Source organism: Acomys russatus, chromosome 15 (assembly GCF_903995435.1).
Source record: "Acomys russatus chromosome 15, mAcoRus1.1, whole genome shotgun sequence".
In the NCBI taxonomy this organism is placed as follows: Eukaryota; Metazoa; Chordata; class Mammalia; order Rodentia; family Muridae; genus Acomys; species Acomys russatus.
The window spans coordinates 16,498,500-16,525,762 of NC_067151.1; the positions used below are offsets into that span (position 1 = coordinate 16,498,500).

At 47.3% G+C, this 27,263-nt stretch overlaps 1 protein-coding gene across 1 annotated transcript in view; it reads left to right on the plus strand.

The window, feature by feature from the left end:
• Fgf2 (fibroblast growth factor 2) overlaps window positions 1–27,263 on the plus strand; it is a 50,626-nt gene that overhangs the window by 14,082 nt on the left and 9,281 nt on the right. Inside the window, exon 2 of the mRNA XM_051157077.1 lies at window positions 25,054–25,157. Coding sequence (XP_051013034.1) covers window positions 25,054–25,157 — 104 coding nt within the window. The remainder of the gene's footprint in view (window positions 1–25,053; window positions 25,158–27,263) is intronic.

Here is a 27,263-nt window from a genome sequence, read left to right on the forward strand (position 1 = left end):
AAGCCCTGAGCCATCTCTCCAGTTCGCAGAACTGAAGCTTTTAATGACATATTAAAATTAGAAGTAATTAAGGACCAATGCTACCGAGGCATGGAGTGAGTCTCGAAGTCAGAATCTGGCAGATTAAAGCCCAGAGTGAGCTGGCCATGCAGAAATGCAGACAGTAACTAAATGGCTCTTTTAAAAGCACAGTAAAGAGTCTTTCAAGGAGTCTGAGATACAATAGAGACATGCTGTAAGGTTTATAAACGACTTGAAAGTGCAAATACCCTTTGTCCATTTTGTTCCATCTTCTTCACCAGGCAGCGTTGCCGGGCAGCAAAAATGTGGGATGTGCTCTGCGAGGAAGCAAAGACCCAGACTGAGGAATAGATATCAAGAAAATGCTTTGCTGCCTGTGCCCAGGAAACTCTCTGGAGACGCGCCCCTCTTTGCTTGGAGTCCTCTGCCATCTGTGATGTCATTGCCGTCTTCACTGTGGATCAGTCCCCATGGCCACAGTCCCTACTTTCTACCTTAGTCCTCTGTGTCTGGTCTCCATGGCCTTCACTCGTGCTGGCATCTGCCTGATTGTCACGCTGTTTCTAGCTCTAGCCCAGAACACTGGCTTCCATCTGTCTGTCTGTGCTAGCTTCTGGGGTCGCAACATAACACCAGATGGGTGGCTTAAACAGTACACGTCTATCTTCTCAGATTTGTAAGCTTAAAGCAAGGTTAAGGTGCTGACTGATTTAGGTTGCTCCCAGGCCTCTCTCTTGGGTTTGGGTTGAGGACCCTCTTGCCACCTCCACAGTTGGTGTCTAGACCCCTGTGCCCCTTAGCTCTCTCAGTGTACTGCCATCAGGGCACCATTCTTATGAAAGCTAATGGCAAGTGTGCGTTCACCTCTCCCAGACGTGAACCAGTGCGTTCCTGAGCCAGTGTTCTGTGTTGCAGACGAGGCCTCTTGTTCTGTGTCTCCGTTCCACTTACTCATGTGACGTCATCAGTAGCGTGACGGTTTGCTCACCTCAAAATCGTCAGCTTCAGCCAGCCAGGCAGGCACAGGCCTTCACACTCATCTACTCCAGAGGCTGAGACAGTTCGAGGTCCTCCTGAGATACCCAGGGTCTTCAAAGACCCGGTCTCCAAATATGATCACATGCTGAGACGCTGGAGATTATGTGTGATTTAGCACTTGGAGCCTGTAAACGTGGCTTGGCTCTTTAATGGCATCTTCTCAGCTGGGCTTTGTGCTTTGCTGGAGAAGCTATCCAGATACCATGTAGTTGTAACAGTTGGGACATGGTTCTCTTCTGTTCAGAAGAAGGCGAATGCTGGTACTTAGTCTCCAAGCCACTTGTGGGTCCATCGGAAGCAGAATGGAGGGGACAGGAAATGTTACTCTGTGTGAAGGGTAGTGGCAAATGACAAAGTGTTCGAGAACAGACTGGAGGGCACTGAGGGAAGAGTAGCAGCAGGAGGGGTGTCTAAGACGCTGCTGTGGAAGAGTAGGGCGTCCATGAGCTGTGAAGGGATGCTTGCGTTTCTCAGAGCTGCACTCGGTAAGAGAACCGTCTCCTTCAGGAGAGCTTCATGGGTATAGAACAGTCACTGACATCTGGCTCAGGCTTTACTTCTATGTTTAGTTGATTTTGACTATTTTTTTTTTTTTTTTTTTGAGACAAGGTTTCTCTGTGTAGCCTTGGCTGTTCTGGAACTCACTCTGTAGACCAGGCTGGCCTGGAACTTACAGAGATCTGCCTGCCTCTGCCTCTGCCTCTGCCTCCTGAGTGTGGGGATTAAAGGCATGTGCCAGCACTGCCTGGCTTATTTTGACTTTTTGATCATGGTATTTCTGCTGTTCCTACTTTAAAATCTGGTATTAAATATGCTTATGGCTTTTACTCCTCAACCTTTTGGTCCATTGCAAAATTCCTATGTTAATGATCTAATATCATGTGATACATTGGAAGCACATGTTCCTTCTAAATGACATAAAAGATAAAATGGTGATGTTGATTTATTTAGCTACTTATTATACCAGGGGTTGAGCTTAGGGCCTTGTGTGTGCTGGGTATATTGACTACTTTGCAGTGTGAAAAAATACCTGATATGAAGCAACCTAAGCGAGGAAGGCTTTATTTTGGCTCTCAGTTTTAGGCAGTACAGTCCACCATGGCAAGGAAGCCTTGTGACTTGTGACTACAGCATCAAGGAAATGAAGATGTTTGCTTACTTGAAGGCAGATCAGGAAACAAAACGGTTAGGTCAAGATCAGTGCTGTAACCCATAAGGCACCTCTCATCTCCCAGCAACCCACACCTTCTAATGATGCTGAGTCTCTTAAAGGTCTCACAACCTCCTGCAGCACTGTCACCAGCTGGAGGCCAAATGTTCAAACCCCTGAGCCTGTGGGGGCATTCCACATTCAAACCATAACACTCTTGTCTATGGCTCCCATAGGCTCACGGCCATCCCATAGTGCAAAACGCGTTCAGTCCAACGTCAAAAGATATCAGAGTCTGACTGTTCCACCACCGTTTAAAGGCCCAAAGCACAAAATGGAGGAATGGGCAGAGCAAGGAAAGACTGAGCTCCATCAAGATAAAACCCAGCAGAGAGCGAATTGTTCCATCCCTGTCTGGTGTCCAGGACGACAACATGCTTGGGCGGCAAAGCACATGGTCCTTCTCTTGGCTACCCTCAGTGCATACACCTCTCTGTGGTACATGGCTCACATCCCTGGCATCTCGTACATCCTAGACTCTCCACTACAACAAGCCTTCAGTTGCAGAGCTTTACACAGCGGCCTCTCTACAGGGACTCTGACCCAACTCCACATTGCTTGGCCTCTATGGCTTTCTGGAACTTTAAGTCTCTGTGATCTTGTAATTGGTGTGTTTTGCGTGTCATGTCTGCACAAACTAGTGCCATGTGGTTGGCTTTTGCTGGCAGTTCTGTAGCCTGAGCTCCCTCACCACAGTGTGGGTAGCCTTCCTGTGCCTTGCTGGCTATCCCTCAGGGCTGCGTATGTGAGGGAGCCTCTACTGCAGCACCAGCACTTGTTGGGCATAGCCGATCGCACCACATCTCCTCACATCAACCTCTTCAGTGGCCTCTGTGTTTTATCCACAGCCCTTTGTTCTCTGCTTTAAATCCAGCCACCCTCTTCTCTGTGCACAAGCAACTGCACATTTTCCCTGTAGGTTCTTTCTCACTATAAATCTGGCTAAAAGCATTGAGTAATAACCACAGCAAATTAGCCTGTTTTTTAAATTGTTTGTTTTGTTTTCTGAGACAGGGTTTCTCTGTGTAGCCTTGGCTGTCCTGGACTCAACTTTGTAGACCTGGCTGGCCTCAAACTCACAGACATCTGCCTGCCTCTGTCTCCCGAGTGTTGGGATTACAGGCGTGTACCACTGCCCCTGGATTAGACTATTATTTTTTTTTTAATTCAGCTTCACTTAGACTTTTTTTTTTTTAAGCATTGAGCATAGGGCAGCAAGATCCTTTGCCAGAATGTAGCATTAATGGCCCCTAGTTTCCAGTAGAGCCCTTGTTCCCTCTTGAAAGCTCACTAGCCTGGCTTTCACAGTCCACTGGGTTTTCTTCATCCTCATCAGAATGGCTCACTAAGCCTTGCTTTCAGCACTCTGTGACTTCTTTACCCTAGAGCCTTAGACACTACCACATTATTCCCACAACTAGTCCCAGAAGCCCGTGAACTACCTGGCCAGGTTTATCACAGTGAGGACACTGCCTTTTTTTTTTTTTAATTTAATTTCTATTGTATTTTATTTTTATGGGACAGGGTCTTATTATACAACCCTGGCTTGCCTGGAGTTCACTGACTTGCTAAGTAGCCCAACCTGGCCTTGAGTGTTCAGCAGCACTTTTGCATCTTCCTCCTAAGTGCTAGGATTTTATATGTGCCCCACCACCTCTGTCTAGGACCCTAACTTTTATATTAGTTACTGTTGTTATCACTGTGACGAAACATTTCAAGAGAAGCACCTTAATGGAGGAAGGAGTTATTTTGGCTTACAATTTGAGAGTACGGTGGGGAGTGTGGTTGAGGGGAGAGTGCAGCTCAGAGGAGGAGGTGCCAAGGCTTGAGTTCTGTCCTGTGCCAGGTCTGTGGTAGAAATCAGAGTGGCCTTTTTTTCTTCCCCATCTTCTTTCTCCACCCTTTATTTGCTCCTAAACTGAAACTCTTCTGTTTCCCAGGCCAGGCTTTCCAATATTTACACACTCGCTATGGTGGTTGTACTAGCACACAACTGTGAACTTGATGCCTCCAGCACACTTGTGAAGAGCTGTCTAGATGAAGTTAGCCTCTGAGAACGACTGTGAGAGCTGTCTTGACTCTTAGCTGTAGGTGGGACCGTGCCCTGGGCAGCAATCCTGGACTGTGTGGACGGAGAGGGCCAGCTGAATGCTGGCCGGCTAGCTCTCTTGTTCTGTCTGTGGATCCAGTGTGGCCAGCTGCTACTTCAAGCTCCTGCCACTGAGACTCCCCTGCCGTAACAGACCACAACCAGCACTCTGGCCCTTAAGTTGCTCTATTTTTCATCACAGCATCAGGAAAAGAAACCAAGACACTGGCTCCTTCTTGAGTGGATTGACTACGCAGAATAAACCATCAGCATCTGCCCCTCAAGTTCCCATCAGCGCCCTTCCTTTTTGTAGCTCATTCTGTGTGTCAGGCTTTTGCCAGCAGGGTACAGTCAGAGTGAGACAAGACACTGTTTCCTGTGAGAGTCAAGGAGAGATGGACACTTCTCACATAATAATGTGCCCGCTAAGCCAGGCATGGTAGCAAATGCCTGCAACCCCAACACTCAGGGCAGCAGAGGCAGGTGGCTCTCTGTGAATTCCAAGCCAGTCTGATCTACAAAGCAAGTCCAGGACAGCCAAGGCTACACAGAGAACCTTGGGAGCACGACCCCTTACACCAGCAACCTCAGGAGCACTCCCTTTACACAGCAACCTCAGGAGCACTCCTCTTACACAGCAACCTCGGGAGCACTCCCTTTACACAGCAACTTCGGGAGCACTCCTCTTACACAGCAACCTCAGGAGCACTCCCTTTACACAGCAACTTTGGGAGCACTCCTGTTACACAGCAACCTCAGGAGCACTTCCCTTACACAGCAACCTCGGAAGCACTCCCCCTTACACAGCAACCTCAAGAGCACTCCCTTTTCACAGCAGCCTTGGGAGCATACCCCTTACACAGCAACCTTTGGAGCACTCCCCCTTACACAGCAACCTAGGGAGCACTCCCCCTTACACAGCAACCTCGGGAGCACTAAAGTTTGAGTGGGTTCACAAGGAACTCTTGTTTTCCTGTTGTTTTTCTTACTGAGGATTGAACCCAGGGCCCCATACAGACTTTAGGTTATTATTACAAACCTAATTTGGGGTTTTTGCTAGACTTTCCACCCAGTTTTAACAGCTAAGCTTCTAATATTCCTATGGAGGATGTTCCTCTAGTTATTTATTATATGCCTTGCAATTCAACTAATTTTTCTTGGAAGGCACTGCAGGAGGTTGTATTACGCAGGGTAGCTTTTCTCTCCACTTGTTCATGAGATTTAAAGGAAAAACAGTTGGGGTATCTGTTTGGTTACACCTACTTTGAATATTTTCCACCCTTGAGTTACTTTTGGCCATGCCTAATGATGTGGAACTGGAGAGCTTTTGTCTTTCAGAGCTCTGCAGAGCCTGGCCTGTGCCCCATTTCCACACGGGTGTTCCCTAAGCACTCTGTCTCTCTGGAAGAGGCCTTCACTGGCTGCCAGTGAAGGACACGATCCCGTAGGGTGGCGGTGAGGCTGCCATCTCCCCCCAGGTTGAGAGTTTGACATGGGTGTACCCTCAGGTGGTCTCGATGCCTTGAAAACAGGTGCAAGCTGCTCTTCTGAGAGGGAGTGTGTCTTTTCAGGTTCTCATGGCCCTCCATAGTCCAAACTATGGTAAGAGGAAAGGGTCACAGATGTGGGAAAACTGCCTTCTTACTAACCCAGCTGCCTGTCACTGAGATAATATTTTTTAACGGCATCGCTCTGAAAGTGGAGTTTCCAGACTGTGTACTGGTGTGAGCCTTCGTGGTGAAGGAAACCATAGAATTGGCTCTGGGAGCTTTGATTCTCTGTGACTTAGGAGGTGTTTGCCAGGAAGAGTGTGTGTGTGTGGGGGGGGGGGGCAGGTACAATGTGCAGTTGCAGGGGATTAACAGCTTTCAGTGCTCGGAGAGCATTGGATGATGGAGGCTGAGGCACACTTAGTGCCGTCTCCTAGAATAGCTGGGAAAGCAGGCTTCTGTGTTCTTAGCACAAGGCAACAAAAGGTGCATGAGGCGACCGGCGCACTAGTTACCTTCTGCTCATGCTCCGTCCTGCACTCCTGAATATAAACAACGCCGTGCACTCGTCCACAGAAGTTTAGGACACGCGTGGCTGCTAGTTCTTTCATCACAGCGAGGTTCCTCATCACCTTGCGGTTCCTGGGGAGAGATTTCTGCTTTATAGCCAAGTCAAGTCGGCTTGCACTTCTAGCAGCCTCGTTCCTTTACCTAATGGCCTCTGGGAAACTTCTGCTCAGCTATTGGCTACAGGAAAGCGAAGCACGTGGCTCACTTCAGCGAGCACGAAAATCTCACCCGTGGCTCTACCAGTCTTCAACTCTTTGTTTTCTGCTCGCCTTATTGAAAAATTACTTTAGAAAGTTTCGGTCTTGGTATAGTGTCTGTATCTTTTTTTTTTTTTTTTTAAACTTTATCTTGAATGTTATTTGGGACCAAACAAGTCATGCCGCAATTTAAAATAATACAAAATGAGTTAGTTATTTTCGCCACAAATTGTCCATTATATTATTGCATTCATCACTAGGTACTGAGGTTTAAAACCCAAATAAGATGAGGGCTTTATGATTTATATGTATTGTCTAGCAGAGCAAGAAGGAAACGTAAGTCAACAAAGGTGATAAAATATTTGAGATTGAGTTGTCTTATGTAGCCCAGGCTGACCTTGAACTTGAAATCTTCCTGCCTCCGCCTCCTGAGCACTGGGATTAAAAGTGCGTGTCCAGCTAAAACCAGTGTATTTCAATAGAGAAAGTTAAGGTAGGCATGAATTCAGATAGGAGCACCCCTCTATGCAGAGTGTTAGAAGTCAGTAGGTTTTTGCCAGGCTTGTGGGCAGGTAAGGGCATGAAGGCTCAGGAGGCAGAGCCAAGTGTGTTGTGTTCCGGGAACTGTGGTGCATTTGGGATGGCTGAAGTGAGGTGGGAGGCAAGACCGTCATCACACTGGATTGGTATGGGTCCTGCAAGCCTTGCTCAGTGAGGGTGGGAGCAGAGGCGGAGGTAGGAAGTTACTGCAGCTGTCCGGGCAAGAAGCATGAGTCCGTCAGCTCATTGCTTAGTGCAGAGTAGGGTGTACACTCACACGCATCTGGAGCAGAAAGCCCTCCATGCATCAAGGGAGGAAAGGGATTGTTGATTAACACTGAAGAGCCTGCCCTGTTAGGAAATGCACACCCCGGCCCCACTTGCTCATGGAGTAAATGCATAGGAGGAGGCGTGAAAAGGGCATAAGGCCCTTTAACAAGGTCTGGTAACTCTGGAGGGAGCTGGGGCTGCGAACAAAAAGGATACAGGGGAATCTTCTGTGCCCATGGATGTGTGACTTTTAAGAAAGAATGTTCCCTTGTGTGTGTAGAATGTTCTGAGATGAATGAATGGTGGGGAAGTGTGAGACCCTGAACTCTGGAACACCAGGATGTGCCCAGGAGAGAGCTAGGCAGCAGCGGTGTTCCTGTCTTTGAGCAAGTGGAGTTTTGGTCTGGGTCTTCAGCCCTCAGTCACCTGGTGAAGGGGACCAGGAAGTAGCCAAGAAGCCACCTCACACTCCTTCAGCTCTCCCACGTCTGGGCACCTCCTTACGGAGCAGCTCGGCTTACAGGAAGTCATTAATTACAGTCCTGCAAAGAGACAGGACCAGGAGGAGACTCAGTCAATCAACAGACTCATGGGTAGGTTAAGAATGGTGTATGAAGCTACAGAAGGCAGCCTGGGGAGGAAACTATGGGAGGTCTGATGTGCTTCGAGCCCAAAAGCCATTTGCTGTCAGAAGCCTTTCGTCCTGTCCAGGCTTTGCCTGACTGAATGAGGCCCACCCACACGAGGGAGGAATAAACCTTGATTTGCCTGAGGTCCCAAGAGGAAAATGAGTAAGGCCAGGCTCGCTGTGTCAGTTAGTCAGCTTCCTGCTACTGTAATGCCTGCCAGGGACAGTCAACATATAAAGGAGAAGAGTTACTTTGGCTGATGGTTTCAGGCGTGGGTCCATAACGGGTTGGTGCTGTTGCTTCTGCTGCTGTGGCAAGGAAGCACGCTGGGGTGGGAGTGTGTGAGGAGCACAGCGGTTGCCTCAGGCAAGGGTGGAAAGAGAACAGGCAAATGAGGTGTGAAATCTTGATGCAGTCTAGGGCAGCGCACCTAATAACCTGGAGACCTCCCACACACTGATCCCGCCAGCCTGGACACCCCCTCCCGCACACTGATCCCGCCAGCCTGGACACCCCCTCCCACACACTGATCCCGCCAGCCTGGACACCCCCTCCCGCACACTGATCCCGCCAGCCTGGACACCCCCTCCCAAACACTGATCCCGCCAGCCTGGACACCCCCTCCCGCACACTGATCCCGCCAGCCTGGACACCCCCTCCCGCACACTGATCCCGCCAGCCTGGACACCCCCTCCCGCACACTGATCCCGCCAGCCTGGACAACCCGTCACCATGGATATGTTTCTACTATGCTCATCATAAGTAATGGTGTTTGAGATTGTAGAGGCAGCCCAGAGAGGAAGCTGCAGCGGGTCTGATGTGGATCAAGTCCAAAGCCGCTTGGGTCAGAAAGCCATTCCTCCTGTCCAGGTCTTAGCCTGACTGAACGCCAGTAGAGGACAGAAAAGGCCACATAGCCTTATGGACCCAGGATGGCAGCTCACAGAGTTAGGCTGCAGGGACAGAAAGCCGGGAGGCAGTAGTTCCTAAGAGGAAGATGGAGCTGGGATCACGCTGGATGTGCAAAAGAGGGGAGCATGCCGTTCCTGCTGCAGTTAAGGGACACACGCCGAAAGAGCTTCTGAACAGATCTGGAGTGAGTGTCGCAAGCGGAAGTTCGGGCTAGGGTAAGGAAGTCAGCTCCGGCATGGATCTTATTGGCATAGGCGTTTATAGAGTACTTCGTAGTTTACAGGTCCTTTTCATGAGTCTAAAAAGTGCAGATGGTGGGGGGGGGCGGGTGTCAGTTCTTAGCCTCGGTGCTCTGGTGGGTAGGGTCAGGTGACCATCTTTTTATAGTTTTTATTAGCATATATTCATTCCTCAGAATGACTGGCTTTATTATGACAATTCATACATGAATATAATGTAATATAATGTACTTTTCATCATAATCTCCTGCGTTATCCCTCCTTACACCCCTACACGCACACACACACACACCACACACGTGTGCACACACACCACACACGTGTGCACACACATACACACACGTGCATATGCACACACACACACACATGCATATGCACACACACCACACACGTGTGCACACACATACACACACGTGCATATGCACACACACCACACACGTGTGCACTCACACACACACATGCACGCGCACACACGCATGCACGCACACACATGGGCACTTAGGACACATGCAAGGTCAGAGGTAGCAACACCAGCCATAAACTAATGTCCAGGAGAGTCAAAATCAAGGCTTGGAGTACCAGAGGGCTAACGTGATTAACTAGAGCCACCTGCAAGGTGGGGCAGGAGTAGTGCTGTCAGCCAACAGAGTCAGTAAGCCGCAGTCAGAAATGGGCAGAGGAAGCACCAACCAGAAATAAACTGCCTGCTCATGGCCTTGTTGTGCTTGGGGGGCAGGACGAGTATGTGTGGACCCTTCCTTGGCTCAGCCTATGACAGCGCAGAAAAAAAGGACAGCCTCAGTGGAAATGACCTCAGCCTTTTTGGCAGTTTCCACCACAGTCCTATGGAAACCCCTAGACAAAGGAACTCCAAAAGTCTTTCCTATCCCCTCCTACTCAGGAATTTTTCTTACTTTCTTATTTTATTTTATTTTCTGTTATGCTTAATAAAGGCTGCCACTGCTTTGCATATATACCCATGAGAGTTCATCTCTTTAATTTTCATTTTTGCAAGAAAATGAACTTGGACCCACTGTCCCAAGTGGGCCTTTGGTGACAGCCACACCGTCTGGCATCTTGGACCTGGGTTCAGTGGCCTAAGCTAAGCAGTAAAGATCCCATCAGGCTCTGGGCTCTGCAGCAGTTGCTTTGGTGTGCACTGCATATGTGTTAGTTCTGATCCCTTGGGGTATGTTGGAGTTATGTTTCCTTGTTTGTTGGGGTATGTTGGAGTATGTTTCTTCACCAGCCTCTGTACTTAGATTTTTTTTTTTTTTTTTTTAGTGTTCAGACTAATTTACATTCCAAACAACGGTGTACCCAGACCCCCACTTATCATCACCCTTTGCTGATGTTTTGGTTTTTTGGTTTCTTCTTTCTTTGTGTGCAAATGACCACTGCCTTAGACCCATAGACAGTGGAATGTTCCAGACAGTCTTGGGAAAATCGGTATAGTGATAAAAGGTGTGACTTGAGCAACGTTTTACATGCATATATATTTGTTTCTGGCCATTACAGTAACTTATTCACAGGCATGAGATTTCTTTTCAGGCCTGAAACATTTCAACTCAAAGTGACTCGGACAGAATGACTATGGGGACCAGGGTGGGTAGTGCAAAGTTGAGAGGCATTTTATAGACAGCAGACATATTGCTTGGAGGAATCAGAAAAGGTCATTTACATTGACGGGGGGCGGGGGTGTACGAGTAGGTTAAGGGAAGTAGACCAGGGAATGGTTGGGGCGGGGGCAGCTGGACACAAAACAACTGAAGACCAAGCAAGAGAGATTCGGGTGGAAACAGGAGTATGCCCAGGCTCCCAAGCCTTCTGTCCAGCGCTCTTGGCTCAGTGGCTCCAAATGTAACGAGTAGGGAACACTGAAGGAAAACAGAATGACTTGTCCTCACAGCAGGGGAAGAGACGGGTGCCCACTGTGGTTTCAGGCACCTCAGCTAGCGGGGGAAGTGTCTGTACTGGGACCAAGAGCTATTTGCCATCTCCTCCCGCACTTATTTTATGGCATTTTGAGAAAATTTTATAAGCTCCAGTCGTTGCCTCTGCCCACTGTAGAAATGGGAACAGTTAGGTCAGCATGCTCAGGAGGGCCCCTCGCAGGCCTTCGTGTTCTCATCCTCCCTCCCAACGCTGGCCAAAGCCCCACGCAAACAACTGCACGCTTTTTTTATATTTCTCTGTAGTATAATTCTTTAAAAAGCGTATCAAAATCGATGCGTAATTGTGCATATTTATAGAGTAAATGGTGACATTTTAGCACATGCTCACAGCATAAAGATGGGCAGTGCTCATCAGGCCTAAGGCATATGGAAGACAGGAGGCTGGGTGACAGGGGACAGCTGGGATGAAGGCTTCTAGGACACCTGTGGCCGGCACATGTAATCCAAATTACCTGGTAAAGAAGATTTGACTGTTCCTAATAAAAAGGATATTAAGCACGTGTTGTGGTGGGTTTCCCCTGTCCACCTTTACATCTGTGTATGTGTGTGTGTGTGTGTGTGTGTGTGTGTGTGTGTGACCTGTCTTGTTATACCTGACTTTTATCATGTGATGCAAGTAAGATCTATAAATGTCAGGATTTTGTTACCTGAATGTTTCATATAAGTAGAATATGTTATCTACTTACCTTCATCTGTTCATCTGCCTGTGAACCCCAAGGCCAGCCCATATCTTGCTATTGTGAACAGTGCTGCCATACACACTGGTAGTGATGGTTTCTCTGACATACTGCCTCTTCCTGTGCACTTAGGTCTGGTGGTGGGACCGCTGCATCGCGTGGCATTGTGGGACTGGTGTTTTAGGAACGCCTATACAGTTGTCCACATGGCTAAGCCAATTTATATTCCTTTTCCAGCAGTGTAGGAGAGTTTACTTTTTCTATATCCTTAACATATCTTTTGGAAAGAAGCGAAGGCAAAAGTTTTGCAATTTCTGGTGGCCTAATCTTTGAGATGGTATCTCAAAAAGTATAGCATGGCATGCCTCGTAGCCCGCCACTGAGGAGGGTGAGAATGCTCACCTCTGACCCGAGGACTCTATGGCCTTGGGCCTGGTAACTTATCAAACTGGCTCCTGCTTCATTGACAGTTTTGTAAAAGCTCAGGACTGCATGACTGCCTGGGCTGGGACGTAAGGCCGGTTGACTCTGAAGGCTCACCACTAGTCTAGGGGGAGAAACCAAACGTGCATGGACAACAGAAAAGAACGTTCTTATGTGAGGCTGGCACTGGGGCCGGAGGGCATTAAGTGCCTTTCTGTACTGGAAAGCCGTGAAGCTGGACAATCATTTCAGGTGTGGGCGCATGAATCTTGGGGAGCTGCTGCCTTTGGCAGAGTTGGGGGAGGCGCAGCGGGAGAGTGTATTCCTTGGCTGCAGGTACTGCCTTCTGCCCCTGTCTTCACTTCAAACCAGGCCTGGCTTCCACTGCCCTCACGTCCACCACGCTCTGTCTGGCCTCACCCGCATTCCTCTGGTGAGGCTGTCCACCCTCAGTGTACTGCGGTGGATAGCGGCCTAATAACCATGGGGCTCTGAATGAGAGTGACTTCCTTAGGCTCATATATTTGAGTGTGTGGCTCCCAGTTGGCAGAACTGTCTGGGAAGGATTAGGAGGCGTGGCCTTGTTAGAGGGAGTGTGAATGAGGGTGGGCTTTAAGGTTTCAAAAGACTCGCCACTCTCAGCTCTCTCTGACTTGTCCTGTCCCATGAGCTGCGCTCTCAGTTAGTGCTCTGGTACCAGACCTATCTGTTTGCTGCCATGCTCCCCACCATGGTGGTCTTGGACTCATCCTCTGAAACTATAAGACATAAATGAATCCTTTCCCCTCTAAGTTGCCTTCATCATGGTCTCTCGTCCCAGCAACAGTAGAGTAACTAAGCCAGAATACTTAGGATAAAACTGTCACATACTACAAAGCTGTTGGACTTCTATTTTCTCCTCAAACCTCCCTTCCAGAGTCTTGTATCTCATTGTTTCCAGCGCTGTAGTTAACTACTGCTGTGCAACAAACAGCTCTAATCCCAGCACCCTAAAGTAAAGCATCTCATTGTTAGTCATGTTCCTGGGTGGACGGGGGCTCAGCTATGCGGGGTACATCTCTGCTAGGTCACAATTCTTACACAGCTACACACACACACACACACACACACACACACACACACCCTCCCCTGTGCAATCTGAAATGGCTTTTTAAAAACGTTCTAGTACCTTGACAAGGGTAGTAGGAGCCCACGTTTCTTTTTGCCTATGATGTCTCTCCCTAAGCTTGGTTTGGGTGACTTTTCAGTGTCTACTCTAAGAACAAAGGTTCAGAGAGTGAGTGAGCCACTCACATGGCTTCTGCCTTCATACCTCTGACTAAATCTCCCAGTGTATCAAAACCAGATTAACTGTGGAGCTACAGCAGTGCAGAGCCCAGCTGCTCTAGTTCAATGCAGCCACAGGGCAAGGTCATCATGTTCCATTCAGAAACCTCCTCTCCTCTCTGAGAGCATCTTTACATGGATGCCCTTCTGGTACCTTCCTTTACAGGGACTGGCAAAGGCATAAAGAACTAAAAAAGCAGAGCGCTGGTTCTGAGGCAGAAACTGCAGGCTGCTCCTCATTGCTCCTGATATGACCAGCTTGAGGTCTCCTTTTCCCTTCTGGTTCAGCCAGGCATTTCTTCCTGTGTTGCACGCTCTCTGGTACCATCAAAGTCATCTGTATGTTATTTAACACTTGAGCAGAACTATGGGCAATCCCCACTACCAAGTCTTCAGATGCTTTCAGTTCAATGCATTTCTTTCAAAGAGCCCATAGTCTCTTTATAGTTCTGATTATATGAACCTACTTTTCCTGGTCTACACTTGGGAATTTCACTTGTCTTTTCCTACTTCATTTATAGAGCTCATACCTAAAGCCTGTCACTCACCCACCCACCTCCCACTCTGAGCTGGAATGAGGCAGTGACCGAGTACCTCAGCAAAAGCGGGAGGGAAAAGGTTTATTTGGGCTTACAGTTCAGAGGGGACACAGTCGCCGTGATGGGAAAGGCATAGCGGCAGGGGTGTGAGGCCTGGCCTGGCAGTCAGGAAAGAGAGGTCTTATCCCGTTCATACAAAAAGCAGGCCAGGAAATAGGGTCAGACTATAAGACCTCAAAGCTCACCCCCAATGACACAGTTCCCAAAGTCAGGAACTACCTCATAAATGTCTTATAACCTTCCAGAACAGCACCACCAGCAGGGGGCCAAATGTTCAAACACAAGAGCTTATGGGGGATACTTCACATTCAAAGCACAAGAGGAAGAAAGTTACCTACAAAATTTAAGAGCATCCATGCTCATAAATATGTCAGAACACGGCAGTACCATGAAGCTGGCCGAAGACTCTGAAGTCTGGGTGTGAAGACGGGTTCTGTCGTGGCTTTCCATGTTATTGAGAATTAAGGAGGAAAAATGGACAAAGAGGCCACAAGATGGCTCTGGCATTCCTGCGCCTTTTTTTTTTTTCCTGACTGCTAGATTCCTGACTCGGTGGGTATGTTTCTATGTAGCTATCACTGCCAGGGGGAGTGTGCCTGCGTGTCCTGTGGTACAGAGCTGGGTACACAGAATGCTTTGTCGATGCTGTGTGAAGGATATAGGCAAAACCAAATTAGAGTCAAACACCTATAGACACAGGTGGACACTCCTGAGTTCCTCGACTGTGAATTCTCTTCCTTGCCCCTACTATGGATGGTGTCCAGAGATTGCACCTGGGACCATGAAGGCTTAGCTAGTGACACTGGGGACAGGAGTGCTGTGAAGCACGAGAAAGGAAATCTAGTATGCTTCTTCTTTTTAGATCTCTAAGACTTGAATCAGACAAGGCTTTAAATATAGGACGACCCAGGACTTTATATAGTAGACCTATGGAGGCTGGCCAAAGTCTAACAAGCTTGTCAGCCACTGGGCCTAGTCTGTGAGTGTCAGCTTTGTGCTCAACTCAGGAGCAGACAGTGAAGAGATGGCGGCTACTTTTAAGATGTCACCATGGAGAGGTCAGCCTGCTGACTGTCAGTCCTAGGCTGCTGCACCCAGAGGATAGGACTGAGATCTCAGTCCTGCCAAAGAAGAGGCCATTTCTTCCTAGAGATTTTGAAGCAAAAAAAACAAAAACAAAAACAAAAACAAACAAACAAACAACAACAAAATGCAGTTTTCTGCTCTCCCCTGTATCTACCCAGCACCTCTCCTGAAAGAAAGGACAAAAGAGGTTTTCCTTGCAAGGGCCTCAAAAATCTTGGAGCTGGACCCCGGGATCTTGGCAGGGAGCAGGGTTTTCCAGAGTGGAGCTCGCCTGACGGAGGGACGTGCTGCAGGGCTATTTTCATGAGACTCAAAGAAAACTCTTTCGTCTCCAGGCTGCTTTGAGAGGTGTTTTCCTAACACCTTCCGCAGTCGCACAGAATGGCTCCTCAGTTGCTGGATCATGTTGGGCAGCTTGCCGTCCACCCTGGGCTCTGCCTGCACACACCACTCTGCTGTTCTGGAACTGCCTGGATTGAGTCTTGCAGATGAATGTTGACTCTTTAATCCAGAAAGAACTGCCAGGGACACAAACAGCCCGGCTGACTGGCACTCACCCGAGGGGAGGTCCGGGGCCAGCCAAGCCTCTTGCGTTATCTCCTCAGGGTCCTTACCTAACACTCAGGCGCTGTGGAAGTGTCCAAGAGTGGTTCAGACAGGAAGAAAGGGCTGCCGGGAAGAGGCTGGAGTTGGGAGGCACTCTTCTCTTGGGTCCATTGGGTTTATTGCAGAATTACTTGCTTGTGGCTTATGTTTATAGCTAATCTCTTTTGACCACTTACGACTTTAAGACATTCTAGCTTGGTTAATGGCTTTTGATAAGGAGCTTTCATATTGGTGACCATAAGCTAAATGCCAATAAGAGATGTGTGTGTGTGTGTGTGTGTGTGTGTGTGTGTGTGTGTGTGTGTTGTGTGTGTATGAGTTTATGTGTATATATGTGTGTTGATGTGTGCATGTGTATATGCTTGTATGTGTGCGTTGTCTACGTGTGTATATGTGAAGGTGAACATTTATGTACATATGTGTGTAGGTAAATGTGTGTATATCTTGTGTGTGTGTGTGTGTGTGTGTGTGTGTGTGTGTGTGTGTGTGTGTGTGTGTAGTTGGACCCTTTCAGGGCTGTCTGTCAGTTGGGGATTGTTTTCTACACTGTCATTCCTACTCTTAAATCTTAACCACAAGGCTGCTTTGCTATTGAATATTTCCTGTGTGGCCCCATCTTTGCCGATTTTAAATTAAGAGCCATTGTTTTTTAAGAGAGGGTTCAGGTTTACAACATTAGGGGGAAATTAGAAACTTTCCCCAATCTCCTCCCGCCTTCTACAGCCTTTCATCACTAGTGCCTTACACTACACTTGTACACTTGTCACAGTAAACCCATACTTGCTCACCTCTGAGTCTGTCCTTCATGTTAGTGAAGGTGCTGTGCATTTCAGGAGTTTGGACAGGTGCAGTGTGACAGCATTTCTGTCACTGTGTCACACTCAGTCATCTCACTGCCCGGCGAATCCAAAGTTTGCAACTTTGATGGAGCTGCTGCCCACTTTTGGTACAACTACTTTTGTGTCCTTGGATGTTGAGACAACCAAAGGGGTTGACGAGGAATTTTCAAGAATTGATTTGTATCATATTAGGAATGCCAGCCATTGTCCTCGGTGATTATGTTCCTCAGCTCTGGCAGCTGCCAACCCTGACTAATATTCTGACTTCCTATGGCTTGTTCCTGTTAGGATTACCAACTTGCTCAGGGCCTCCTGTTGCTGGTCTTCTCAGACAAGGGAGCCTGTGTCCACCCACGGCTTTCTTGGGCCTCTTCAAGAAGACACTGCCTTCTTGGTAGTACAAACATGCTTCTTGCAGGGCACGCGAAGAATGCAGAGGGATCAAATGTTCTGCAGCTACCAGAGAAGATCATTGTTAATAATATTTTTTTTAACATTCCACTGTTTAAGGTCCAGGAAGTCTTCTTGTCTACCCTTACACGCATGCGCATGTGCACGCGCACTCGCACACACACCTCCTGATACTAACATGGCGACAGATGGGGGCAGAGTGGCATCCGAGCCGCAGCCTCCCTCTGCTTTGCCCTTGCTCACCTCAGGTGAAAGCAGAGGCTGCAGAACAGGGAACTGAGAGCCACGGAGAGTCTCTGAATAATTGAGGGCTTACTAAGGAGAATAAGCCACGAGGGGGAAAAAGCCACAATGACGCTGGTTCATTTTGTACATTTTCCTGTGATGGTTAAGAAAGAAATCATTAAAATTCACTTAATCAACTAAAACTTTGCTTCAGCGTTTTCTCTTTGTTTTGTGCTTAAACACAGCACGTGTTTAAGATTGCTTACTGCAGGAGCAGAGCCCTTTTTCTAAATGGACCCTGGCTGACATCTTTGGGCAGCAGTGGCTACAGGACGTCTCCAGGCAGTGCAAAGCCTTTAGTCTGCGTTTGGCTTTGAAGCCTGGATTCTGAGTTCCTTCCATTCTTAGTCTAAGTGGAAACTGAAGCCAATAGTAAAATAATACCTAGAGTGAACTCCCTTCCTCACATGACATAGCTCCACTCAATCATTTGTAGATCTGGATGCACACACTAAAAATGTTAATTATCAAACCATAAGTAGAGATTTTGAGCAGTTGACTGATTTTTTTTATTAAATTTTAAACTTTGGGAGAGCAAAAAATTAATTCAGATGCAGTGGTATAAAATAATGTAGATTTCATCTCCTTTCATCAAGGGAGACCTTACCTTCTTACAATGCTACAGTCTGGTATCCCAGACACACTGTTGACATGAACACGGTGAAAACATAGACTATCCCTGTCTTAGCTATTTTTCTGTTGCTGTGATAAAATAACACCCTGGGAAAAAAGCAACTAAAAAGAGAAAGGGTTTATTTTGGCTCACAGTTGCAGGAGGACACAGTCCTTCCTGGCAGGAAAGCCATGACAGAAGATAGGGAAGTCATGGTGGTAGGACCAGAGGCTGGATGGTCACGTTGAGGCAGCACTCAAGAAGCAGGGCACGAACAGGGAGTCCTCCAACCAGCCTCTGCCTCCAATGGTTCCACTGCCTTCTCCATGCCTGGGACCGAGTGGTTAGAAACACACAGGCCATGGGGACATTGCACTTAAGCCACAGTTCTCCATCACAGGGATCCTCGCCTCCTCACTGTTACACTGTTGCGCCAACTCCCCGGCACCATGCCTGGCAGCCACAGTCTGTTTTCCGTTACTGTGAGTCCCGGGCCACTTATTTTTAGCAACGCTTTAGGAACATTTCTCCATTGAGCACATACAGGACTAATGACTTTTATAAGGGGAGCCAGGTGTTTATTTATAGCTCCATGCGCTCAGCACTGCCTCATTTTGCCCCAGTGGAAGTCAGCGTAGGGTCCTGAAGTCTTGATCCGTGGGGCATCGGTATTGCAGCTGTTCCTGCTGTGAAATGCCGCTCACTGGAGGCTAACTGTACTTTCTCACTTGAATTTATACAACCCACGAAGCAGGCCAGAGAGAGTCCGTGGTGGCTGCATTTGGGGTTCCTGTGTCTCGGAACCAGTTACCAAGGAAAGGGTGAGAGTAGGGGCTGGATGAGAACACTTGCTGTTCTCACAGAAGACCTGAATTCTATCCCCAGCACCCTTGTGGGGAGGCGCACAGCTTCCTGTAACTCCAGCTCTAAGGAATCTGGTGCCCTCTTCTGGCCTCTGTGGGCACTGCACATGCACATGCTCCTTTCCCCCATGTACACACCTAATTAAAATCAAAACAGAACAAAACAAACTTATAGAAAAGACAGGCTAGAGACTGTCCACTGAGCAGGGACCAGGGTTCTCTTTTCCTGTCTCTGCACTGTGTCCGCCTTGACTCTGTGCCAGTCCAGAGGTTCGGCACGCTACAGTTTGATGATGTGAGGACATTTACATGTAATAGACAAGCCACCGCCTTATTAGGGGACTGCCACCTGGCAAGACAGTGGACAATGAAGACTTGGGCGTCATCTGACAGGCGCTCTTGGCTTGCACCGGCCTTCCTCTGTAGTCAGACAACCCGGATGTATCTGCTGTCGGGCGTGGAGTGACAGCCTGGCAGAGGAACTCTTGTAAGACACTTTTGTGGATTTTTATTGATCAGAATGGCCTGTAATGGCCCTGCTCTTAGCATGAGTCAGATAAACAGTATCACATTTTTTAATTGTAAAATTAAATGGTGTACTCTAGAAGTAGGATAATTATGACAGGAGAACGAAGACTAAAAGCATGTTACACTGCACAAAATTTCGATTCAATTATTTTTACACAATTTATTACCATTGATGATCTTATATCAGAAAAACATGTTATATTTTGTCAGTATTAGGATTGATATACAGAAAGATTTAATGGGCTCTTTTGTGGGGTGGTTGAGACAGGGTTTCTCTGTGTAGCCTTAGCTGTCCTGGACTCACTTTGTAGACCAGGCTGGCCTTGAACTCATATCGATCCGCCTGCCTCTGCCTCCTGAGTGCTGGGATTAAAGGTGTGCGCCACCATGCCTGGCTAGATTTAGTGGACTCTTAAACCTGTGTCCTGACTGGGTAGTGAGAAAAGAACTCAGATTTCTTAGCTAGTTAGCTGTCCTTTTCCCTTCTTCTGTTTTCCCTTTCCCTTTTCTTTCCTTTTATTGTCCCCAAATGTAACCTTGTTTGCAAATACAAATTTCTTAATAAACTATCGGCATGTCTGATATGATTCATACATTTTAATTTTTTGGTTGTGTTATGAATGCAGTGGAGGGGAGGTGGTTGGGGTTTGGGATGGCAGGCCAATGAAGAACTTTTTAAAAGTCTTTTGCTATACTCTGGTTTCTCTTCAGATCGCATGAATCATTCGCCTTTTACCAAAAGTCTTTTGCTGAGAGGAAGTGTGCAAAGCTTCTAAGCCACATCAGCTCACAAGCATCTGAGCATCGCTGGGCATCCAAGTGCTGTTGGGCATCCCATGTGCATACATAAGTTAACTGCTCTCATTTTTAACATGTGTGTGTGATGCTTTAGTTTCTTACATCTCTTTGTTGGTACTCGCATGTTCATGGGATTCCAGTGGCGGCTCCTGATCAAAGACACACACACACACACACACACACACACACACACACACACACACACACACAGTAGGTCTTTGAACTGCAGCCATGGTGAGGAGTTTGTTTATCAGGGAGTGGCGGTCTTTCATTCCATGGAGACAAGTAAAGCTGATATAGTTATTTACTGACTCAAACACACTTCTGTTAAGAGCGAGCACATGCCATCACTCAGTTTTAGGCATAGAAAGTCTTTCTGAGTGAGTAAGAAAACTGAGTATGGCTCTGCCTGCTGTACAGTGAGGGTCTCAAAACACACTGCCTGTCGCCGGAAGGTAGGTAGTACAATGACCTTGCAGTATAGTTTTGGCTGCTTTCTAACTGTCTTTATGGGCAGACTTGACAAGTTTTGCTTGGGTTTCAAAGTTCTTTGCTGAGAAATGGCACTATTGCTGGCCCAAGTAAAGAAAACTCACACAGTGGCCCCGAGAGCGTCACTATGTGGAGGGAGAGATGTCGTAGGCCTTGAAATAATTGCTGCTGCACGAGTGGACCCGAGCCCAGGCTGGTAAATGAGTGACCAAGTCATTTACAGGACAATGCACTGAGAAGAGGTGTGGGATCTGCGTCGCTTCTGTGACATTTCTCTTGGGAACAGGCTGGCTCCAAACTCACAAGGATCAACCTATCTTTTAAGTGCTGGGATTAAAGGTGTGTACCACCACGTGTGGTCAGAAATGAAACTTTAAAAGAGATGTTCCAGACATATTTTGTAGATCATGTGTGCTTTCTCCTACACAGTCTTTCGCTCCTGACCAAATCTAAGGTTTCCCAACAAATCGGCAATTCCCCAAATCTCAAAGCAAAGTAGGTAACCTAGGAGGCTATGTTGCTTAAAAGCAGTCCCTCTGTCCCTCTCCCTACCCCTCCCACTTCCCCCAGCCCCCACTCCCACCCGTGTGGTATATGAACAGTGTGTGATCTGCTTGTGTGCATGTCTCTGTGTGTGCGTGCGTGCGTGCGCGCGCGCGCGTGTGTGTGTGTGTGTGTTGCACACTGAAACTCTTGCCCCAGAAGGACTGAATGGCCTCACTCTTGCAGGTTCAGCTTGCTCTGTTTCTTCCACAGACGTTAAAGCGCCGTGGATTCTGCCTTTGTTCAGCGCCTGTTTTGTCTTCTCCCGGAAGGTGTCACCGTCTTTACGTTCCCCTCTGCCTTGGGTACAGCCTTTGCTCCCTAGGAAGCCACTGTCAGCATCTCCCCTTTACCCGTAGCATGTCTTCTTTGAGATGGTCTTCTGGAAATTTCCCGTTGGGATTTCCTCCAGGCGCTCTGTCAGGGTGTCTCTTGGGAATGTTTTCCCGTCTTCTCTAGTCACCTTAGTCTTTAGCTTCCCAAGACAGAAATGTACCTGTGTCTCTCTTCTGAACTCTCCCTCTCTTCCTCTCTCCTCTTCCCTGCCTCCTTTTTTCATTCCTTCCCTACACCTTTTCCTCTGTTTCCACCCTTGGTAGTTATGCCCACAAACCTTTTGTATGTGTTGGCTATACTCCAGCCTTACTGCTTCCTTAGAACTCTCTTTCTCTGATCTCATGTCATACGACCATGCTCCTCAGCACAGAATCCAGAGCGCCCACTGGTCAGCACATATCTCATGCAGCCACATGTGTCCGTGGGGTAGGTGTTTCTTCTTTGCTCTCTCTTCTACAGATGCTACTATGTAAGATGCTCTCTTGTTAGCTGTCTCTTTTCTTGATCAACTGCTAACTCCTCCTCTGTTCAGTTTTCCCTGTTACCCGGAAGCCTCTGCTCTCTTGGGCTAGGTTAGGCACATCCTCTGATGTGTGGGATGTGCATGTGTCCTATTTGTTTCATGGTTTGAATATCCCTGTCAGCTCATATGTCACAGGCTTGGGTACCAGCTCATATGGACTGGATCTTGAAAGGCTCCATGGCTGAGTGGGCTGTTAGGAGAGCAGCCCAGTTGCAGGACCTCGGTCAAATACTTCAGGCGTCTGCCATTCATATTGCCTGTCTAAGAAGCCTGACTTCTTGCCGTTGTGGACTGTGCTGACCATCTCTGGTTGGACTTCATGCCTTGGCCTGGTTTGTCATGTGTCACAGTTGCCACATCAGCTTGTGTTAAGGAGGTCATTTCACATTTTCACTTTCAACCTGCCTGCACCTTTCCACCCACACTCTAACAACAAAAATAACAGAAATCATTGAACATTGCTTATTGATAACTCTCAATATTAATGGCTTCAATCCCCTAATTAAAAGACACAGACTAACGGATTGGATTAGAAAATCCAGGGTCTATCTTTTTACTGCATCCAAGAAGTACACCTCACCATGAAGGAAAAGGACAGATATCACCTTAGGATAAAAAGGGATGGACATGGCTGTGCATCAGCTTCTGTGAAGCGATCATCTGTGCATGCAGGTAGTTCATTTCTGTGTGACTGAAGCTCAGCTGTGACTCGTCTTTAAATTAAATCTGTGCCTTTATGATATATCCAACACTGGTTGTTTTCCAAGCCTCTGTAAGTAGTGTCCACTGCTTAGTGGGTAATGACCAATAGCAATCAAGCACAGGTCACACATGGATCTGAAACACATCACTTGCATTTTCCTTCTCCTCCCTACTCCGTATAGATGCTGATCCTGCCAGAGTGTTTTTAAGCTAACCTTATATATTAGGTCTCATTCTATGTATATAGTGACTTCCTGATAGGAAAAACAGTGTGATATAATCACTGCAATGTCGTCATATCTACCAATTTTAATCATTATTTCAGGGTTAGAAGCTGTTCTGTGTTGTTTCCTTAGCAACTTGTAAACAGTAGGGAAGTCAACTTACCTTACAATCACATTTCATTGGTTTCTAAAGTTTGGAACTGTCATCGGGTTTTTCTACTCCTCTGAGTAGTGTCCCAATGGTCCCCTGGGCTATTTGTACTGGAGGACTTACGACTTCCTTTTTTTCTGTGACCAAACACATTTGATGAACACTCTGTACCTGAGCCTGTTATACTGACTTACATCATAGGTTTTACTGGGCAGAGTTGTGAGACATTTGGCAGTAAAGTTGGTATTATTCCGAGTTTGAAGTCATCCTCGTGGGCTTGCATGTGTGACTATCTTGTCCCCAGCTGGATGCTATTTGGGGATTCTGTGGGCCTGGGCTGGTCACTAGAGGTGAATGCCCAGTCCTGTTTCTGGTCCCATTTCTACTTGCCAATCTACCAAGATAGAAGGTGTCCTGCCACTCTGTCCTGCTCCCACTTCCTGTCCTGCACTTCTTGCCTTCCTTGCTACGATGGACTGAGCTCCTCAAACTGTAAGCTACAATAAACCCAAGCTGCCTCTGTTAAGAATTCACAAGATTTATTTGACCTCAGGACTTGTCTTTAAGCATTTGGTAGCCAAAACACATTCTGGGGAAGGCAGCCCTAGCAGGCAAGCACTGCCTCCCAACAGCAAGTAGAGTGGCTTAACCTCATTTTGTTTTCAATTAATTAGATAATTTTTTTTGTCCAAATCATGTTATCATAATCATGTGACATGTAGTTCGGTTTTCCTGAAATCCATGCAGTGTGGAAGGTCACCTGCATACGCGTATCATGTGTCACCATGTTGGGGTGCCACAGAAACTTATAAAAATAAGAATAGCTGAACAGGCCGTCCCTCCAGAGGAGGGACGAATATGTCAGAAAAGGCAAAGATAAGGTAGAAATAAGATGCGAGGAATCAGGGAGGCAGCTCCCGAGGGGGCAGAGGACTGGAGTTCCCTTTATTTGTGAAAAAGTGGCCAAACAAGACTTTAAAAATGTTGAGGTAGTGGCACAAACATCTCACAGATGGCCTCATTTGCATGGAATCTTACAATATGTTCATTTTATTTGAAAATATCACTTTGTTCTAAGTGACTCATGAATAACAAACACTACACAGCTGGTTTAAGGAAGCCATTCAAATGCTTTCCCTGACCCAGGCTCAGCATTGCACTTTCATCAGCAACTGCCCGCCACAGGGGACACCAGCTATGACAGAATTGAAACTAGGAAAGCTGGCCGCCCATCTCTTTGATGCCCGTGCATCCTGTGCCTGCGTTCTGTCTTTCTTATCACCAGATCCTTTCGGTCTCCTTTGTAGATGCTCATACACACACTCGTGCGCACACACACACACACACACACACACACACACACACACACACACACACACATTTATATTATGGGCTAGAGTCTGCACATGAGGGAGAACATGTGAGCTTTGTTCTTTCTGAGTTTGGGTCACCTTGCTTAATATTATATGTTAAAATGCCACCTGTTTTCCTGAAATTTTTCACGATTTTTTTCTTTACAGCTGAATAATATCCATTTGCATATATACCACATTTTCATTATCTATTCATTTGTTGAGGATGTGTGTGTGTTTGTGTTTGTGTCTGCTTGTATGATGTGTTGTGTGTGTTTGTGTGTGTGGTGTGGTGTGTGTGTGCCTGTGTGTGTAGTTGTGTGTTATGTGTGTTTGTGTATGACTGTATTTGTGTGCATGTGTGGGTATGTGGTGGTGGGATGTGTGTGTGTGTGTGTGTGTGTGTGTGGATGTGTGTGTGTGAGCGCGCGAGCGTGTATTGGTGTGGTGTGTGTACGATCCATATATTGTGGGGCTGCTTCTCAGCTTTCTCATAATTTTCTCTGTTGCTTACAGTGAAACTACAACTCCAAGCAGAAGAGAGAGGGGTTGTGTCCATCAAAGGCGTGTGTGCGAACCGGTACCTTGCTATGAAGGAAGATGGCCGGCTGCTGGCATCTGTGAGTAGTCCTTTCCGGAGGTGGTTATTCCATTTGCTTTGCACGTGTATTTACTAGCCTTGGCACTGAATCTTTGTTTGGGTTTTATGTGCATCATTTTGTCTCCATGTCTCCCTAGATGCTAGCATCTTTCCCTGCATCTCACAGACATCAGGACTAGTAGGGAGGAACACACAGCGCACATGAGAGCGAGTCCAGGCATTCTACATTCCCAATGGCTCCAACTCCCTGTGCTTTTCTCTGCAAAACAGTTGGGAAAAAGTCGCCTTTATAGTCGTTTAAAGACCACATAAAGGCAAACCATATAAAGGCTCCCTGCCAGTGTCTCCTTCATTATCAAAACCAGGGGTACAGTCTGTTGTGCACACAGTGCATAGAAAATGGTACAGTGGAATAAAGGCACAGGACACAGGGCACACTCCTGTGTCAAGTGTGTAAAGGCCTGGTTGTGTGGTTTTGAGAATGGAATCAAGGGCTTTGTGCTAACAGGCTAGTGCTCTTTCCCTGAACCACACCCTCTGCTCTGTATAACCTTTTTAGCTTTCCTGGCAGAGAGTGCCATAGCATTGCATGGTTACAGTGTTGTCAGGTGTACAAACTGTTCAATTTTTTTTTTTTGAATGACGGCATTTATGTTTCTGAGAGAAAGAGATTGTCTAGTCATCAGTTTTCAGATCAGTCATCTGGCAGAGGCACTTAGATTAATTTCATCACTCACAGTGAACTTGGCAGGATAACTGACAGAGCTTTGTGCACGGCTTATAGTTTTGTGTGGTAGCTAAGCACACTTCAAGGCCCTCTAAAGAGTAGCCCATGCTCTCTGGGGGGTGGTGGCATATGCCTTTTGTTTTGCTATTTTTGAAACATTTTTATTTATTATAATTTATTTACATTACAATTTGATTATCTGTTGGCTCGTATCTTCTGGTTTTCCACCCTCCCTTCTTCTGCCCTATTCCCCTCCCCTAGACTTCTGACGGGGGTGGGATGGGGGTCTATCAAGTCTCATCAGGATAGCTACTATCCCCTTCCTCTGTTTGTCTGCAAGGCTGCCCAGCCAAGGCATACGCCTTTAATCCCAGCACTCGGGAGGCAGAGAGAGGTGGATCTCTGAGTCTGAGAACAGCCTGGATGTTCGGAAACACTGAGTTCCAGGTCAGCCAGGGATACACAGAGAAACCCTGTCTCAAAAAACAAAAACAAACAAACAAACAAAGTAGCCCGTACTCATAGAATGTATGATGAGCCAGGTGTGCTAGACAGCAGACTTAAAAAGCCAGGTGTCATGTGTTCTCTGCTCCTAAGGGGTCCACTGTGCAGGAAGACAGAGGTGTTGGTGTGGTGTGAGTACTTTGTTGAGTTGTTTTTGGATTTCCCACACATGCATAGTAATACAGGGAAAGGTTGGAGGTATTCCAACATTAGAAGTAATTTAGAGAAGAAAGTGACTAGCTCGCGTAGGACTCTGGGGAGGTGACTTGTAAAAGTGTTGGGTGAAAAGGATCCCAGGCACGGGTAGGGCTGAAGCTGTGCATACAAGAGGCCACTTGACACATCTCTAAAATTGCAAGCAACTCACCCCAGCTGGAGTGTGACCTTCAGAGGACAGAACACAACGGAAGGGAAGAGAGAAGGCTGGAGAGGCCGGCGGCCAAGCTAGCCATGCTTGCTGTGAGGCCGGTAGGGTTTCCGTCTGCCGGAGAGCACTCTGGCAGCAGTGTAGGGCAGCTTAGAGGAGCTCCGGGGTGTCAGGGAGACGAATCAGAGTTGAAGAGGAAACACTGCTTGTGGCCATGACAACCATGTGGGCGTCTCGGGGATCTGGGAAGGAAGGTAATGGCAGACAGAGATGCAATGCTCTGAGATCACTTCAAGAATGCACATTTCTTTTTCCCCCACTGCTGTTTATATATTGTGTAGCAAGCTGCTAGCGAGCATGGCAAGTAGCACTTGAGCGAACAATATCTTTTACTCCTTTATCTTGAATTCTTCCTTCTGCGTTTCCCTGCCCTTGTGACCTTATTTTGTCCGGGTGGTCATTCCTCCTCGGCTTTATCTGCAGTTTTCCACAGTCATGGGGCCACATCTGGGTCAGGAACTGCAGAC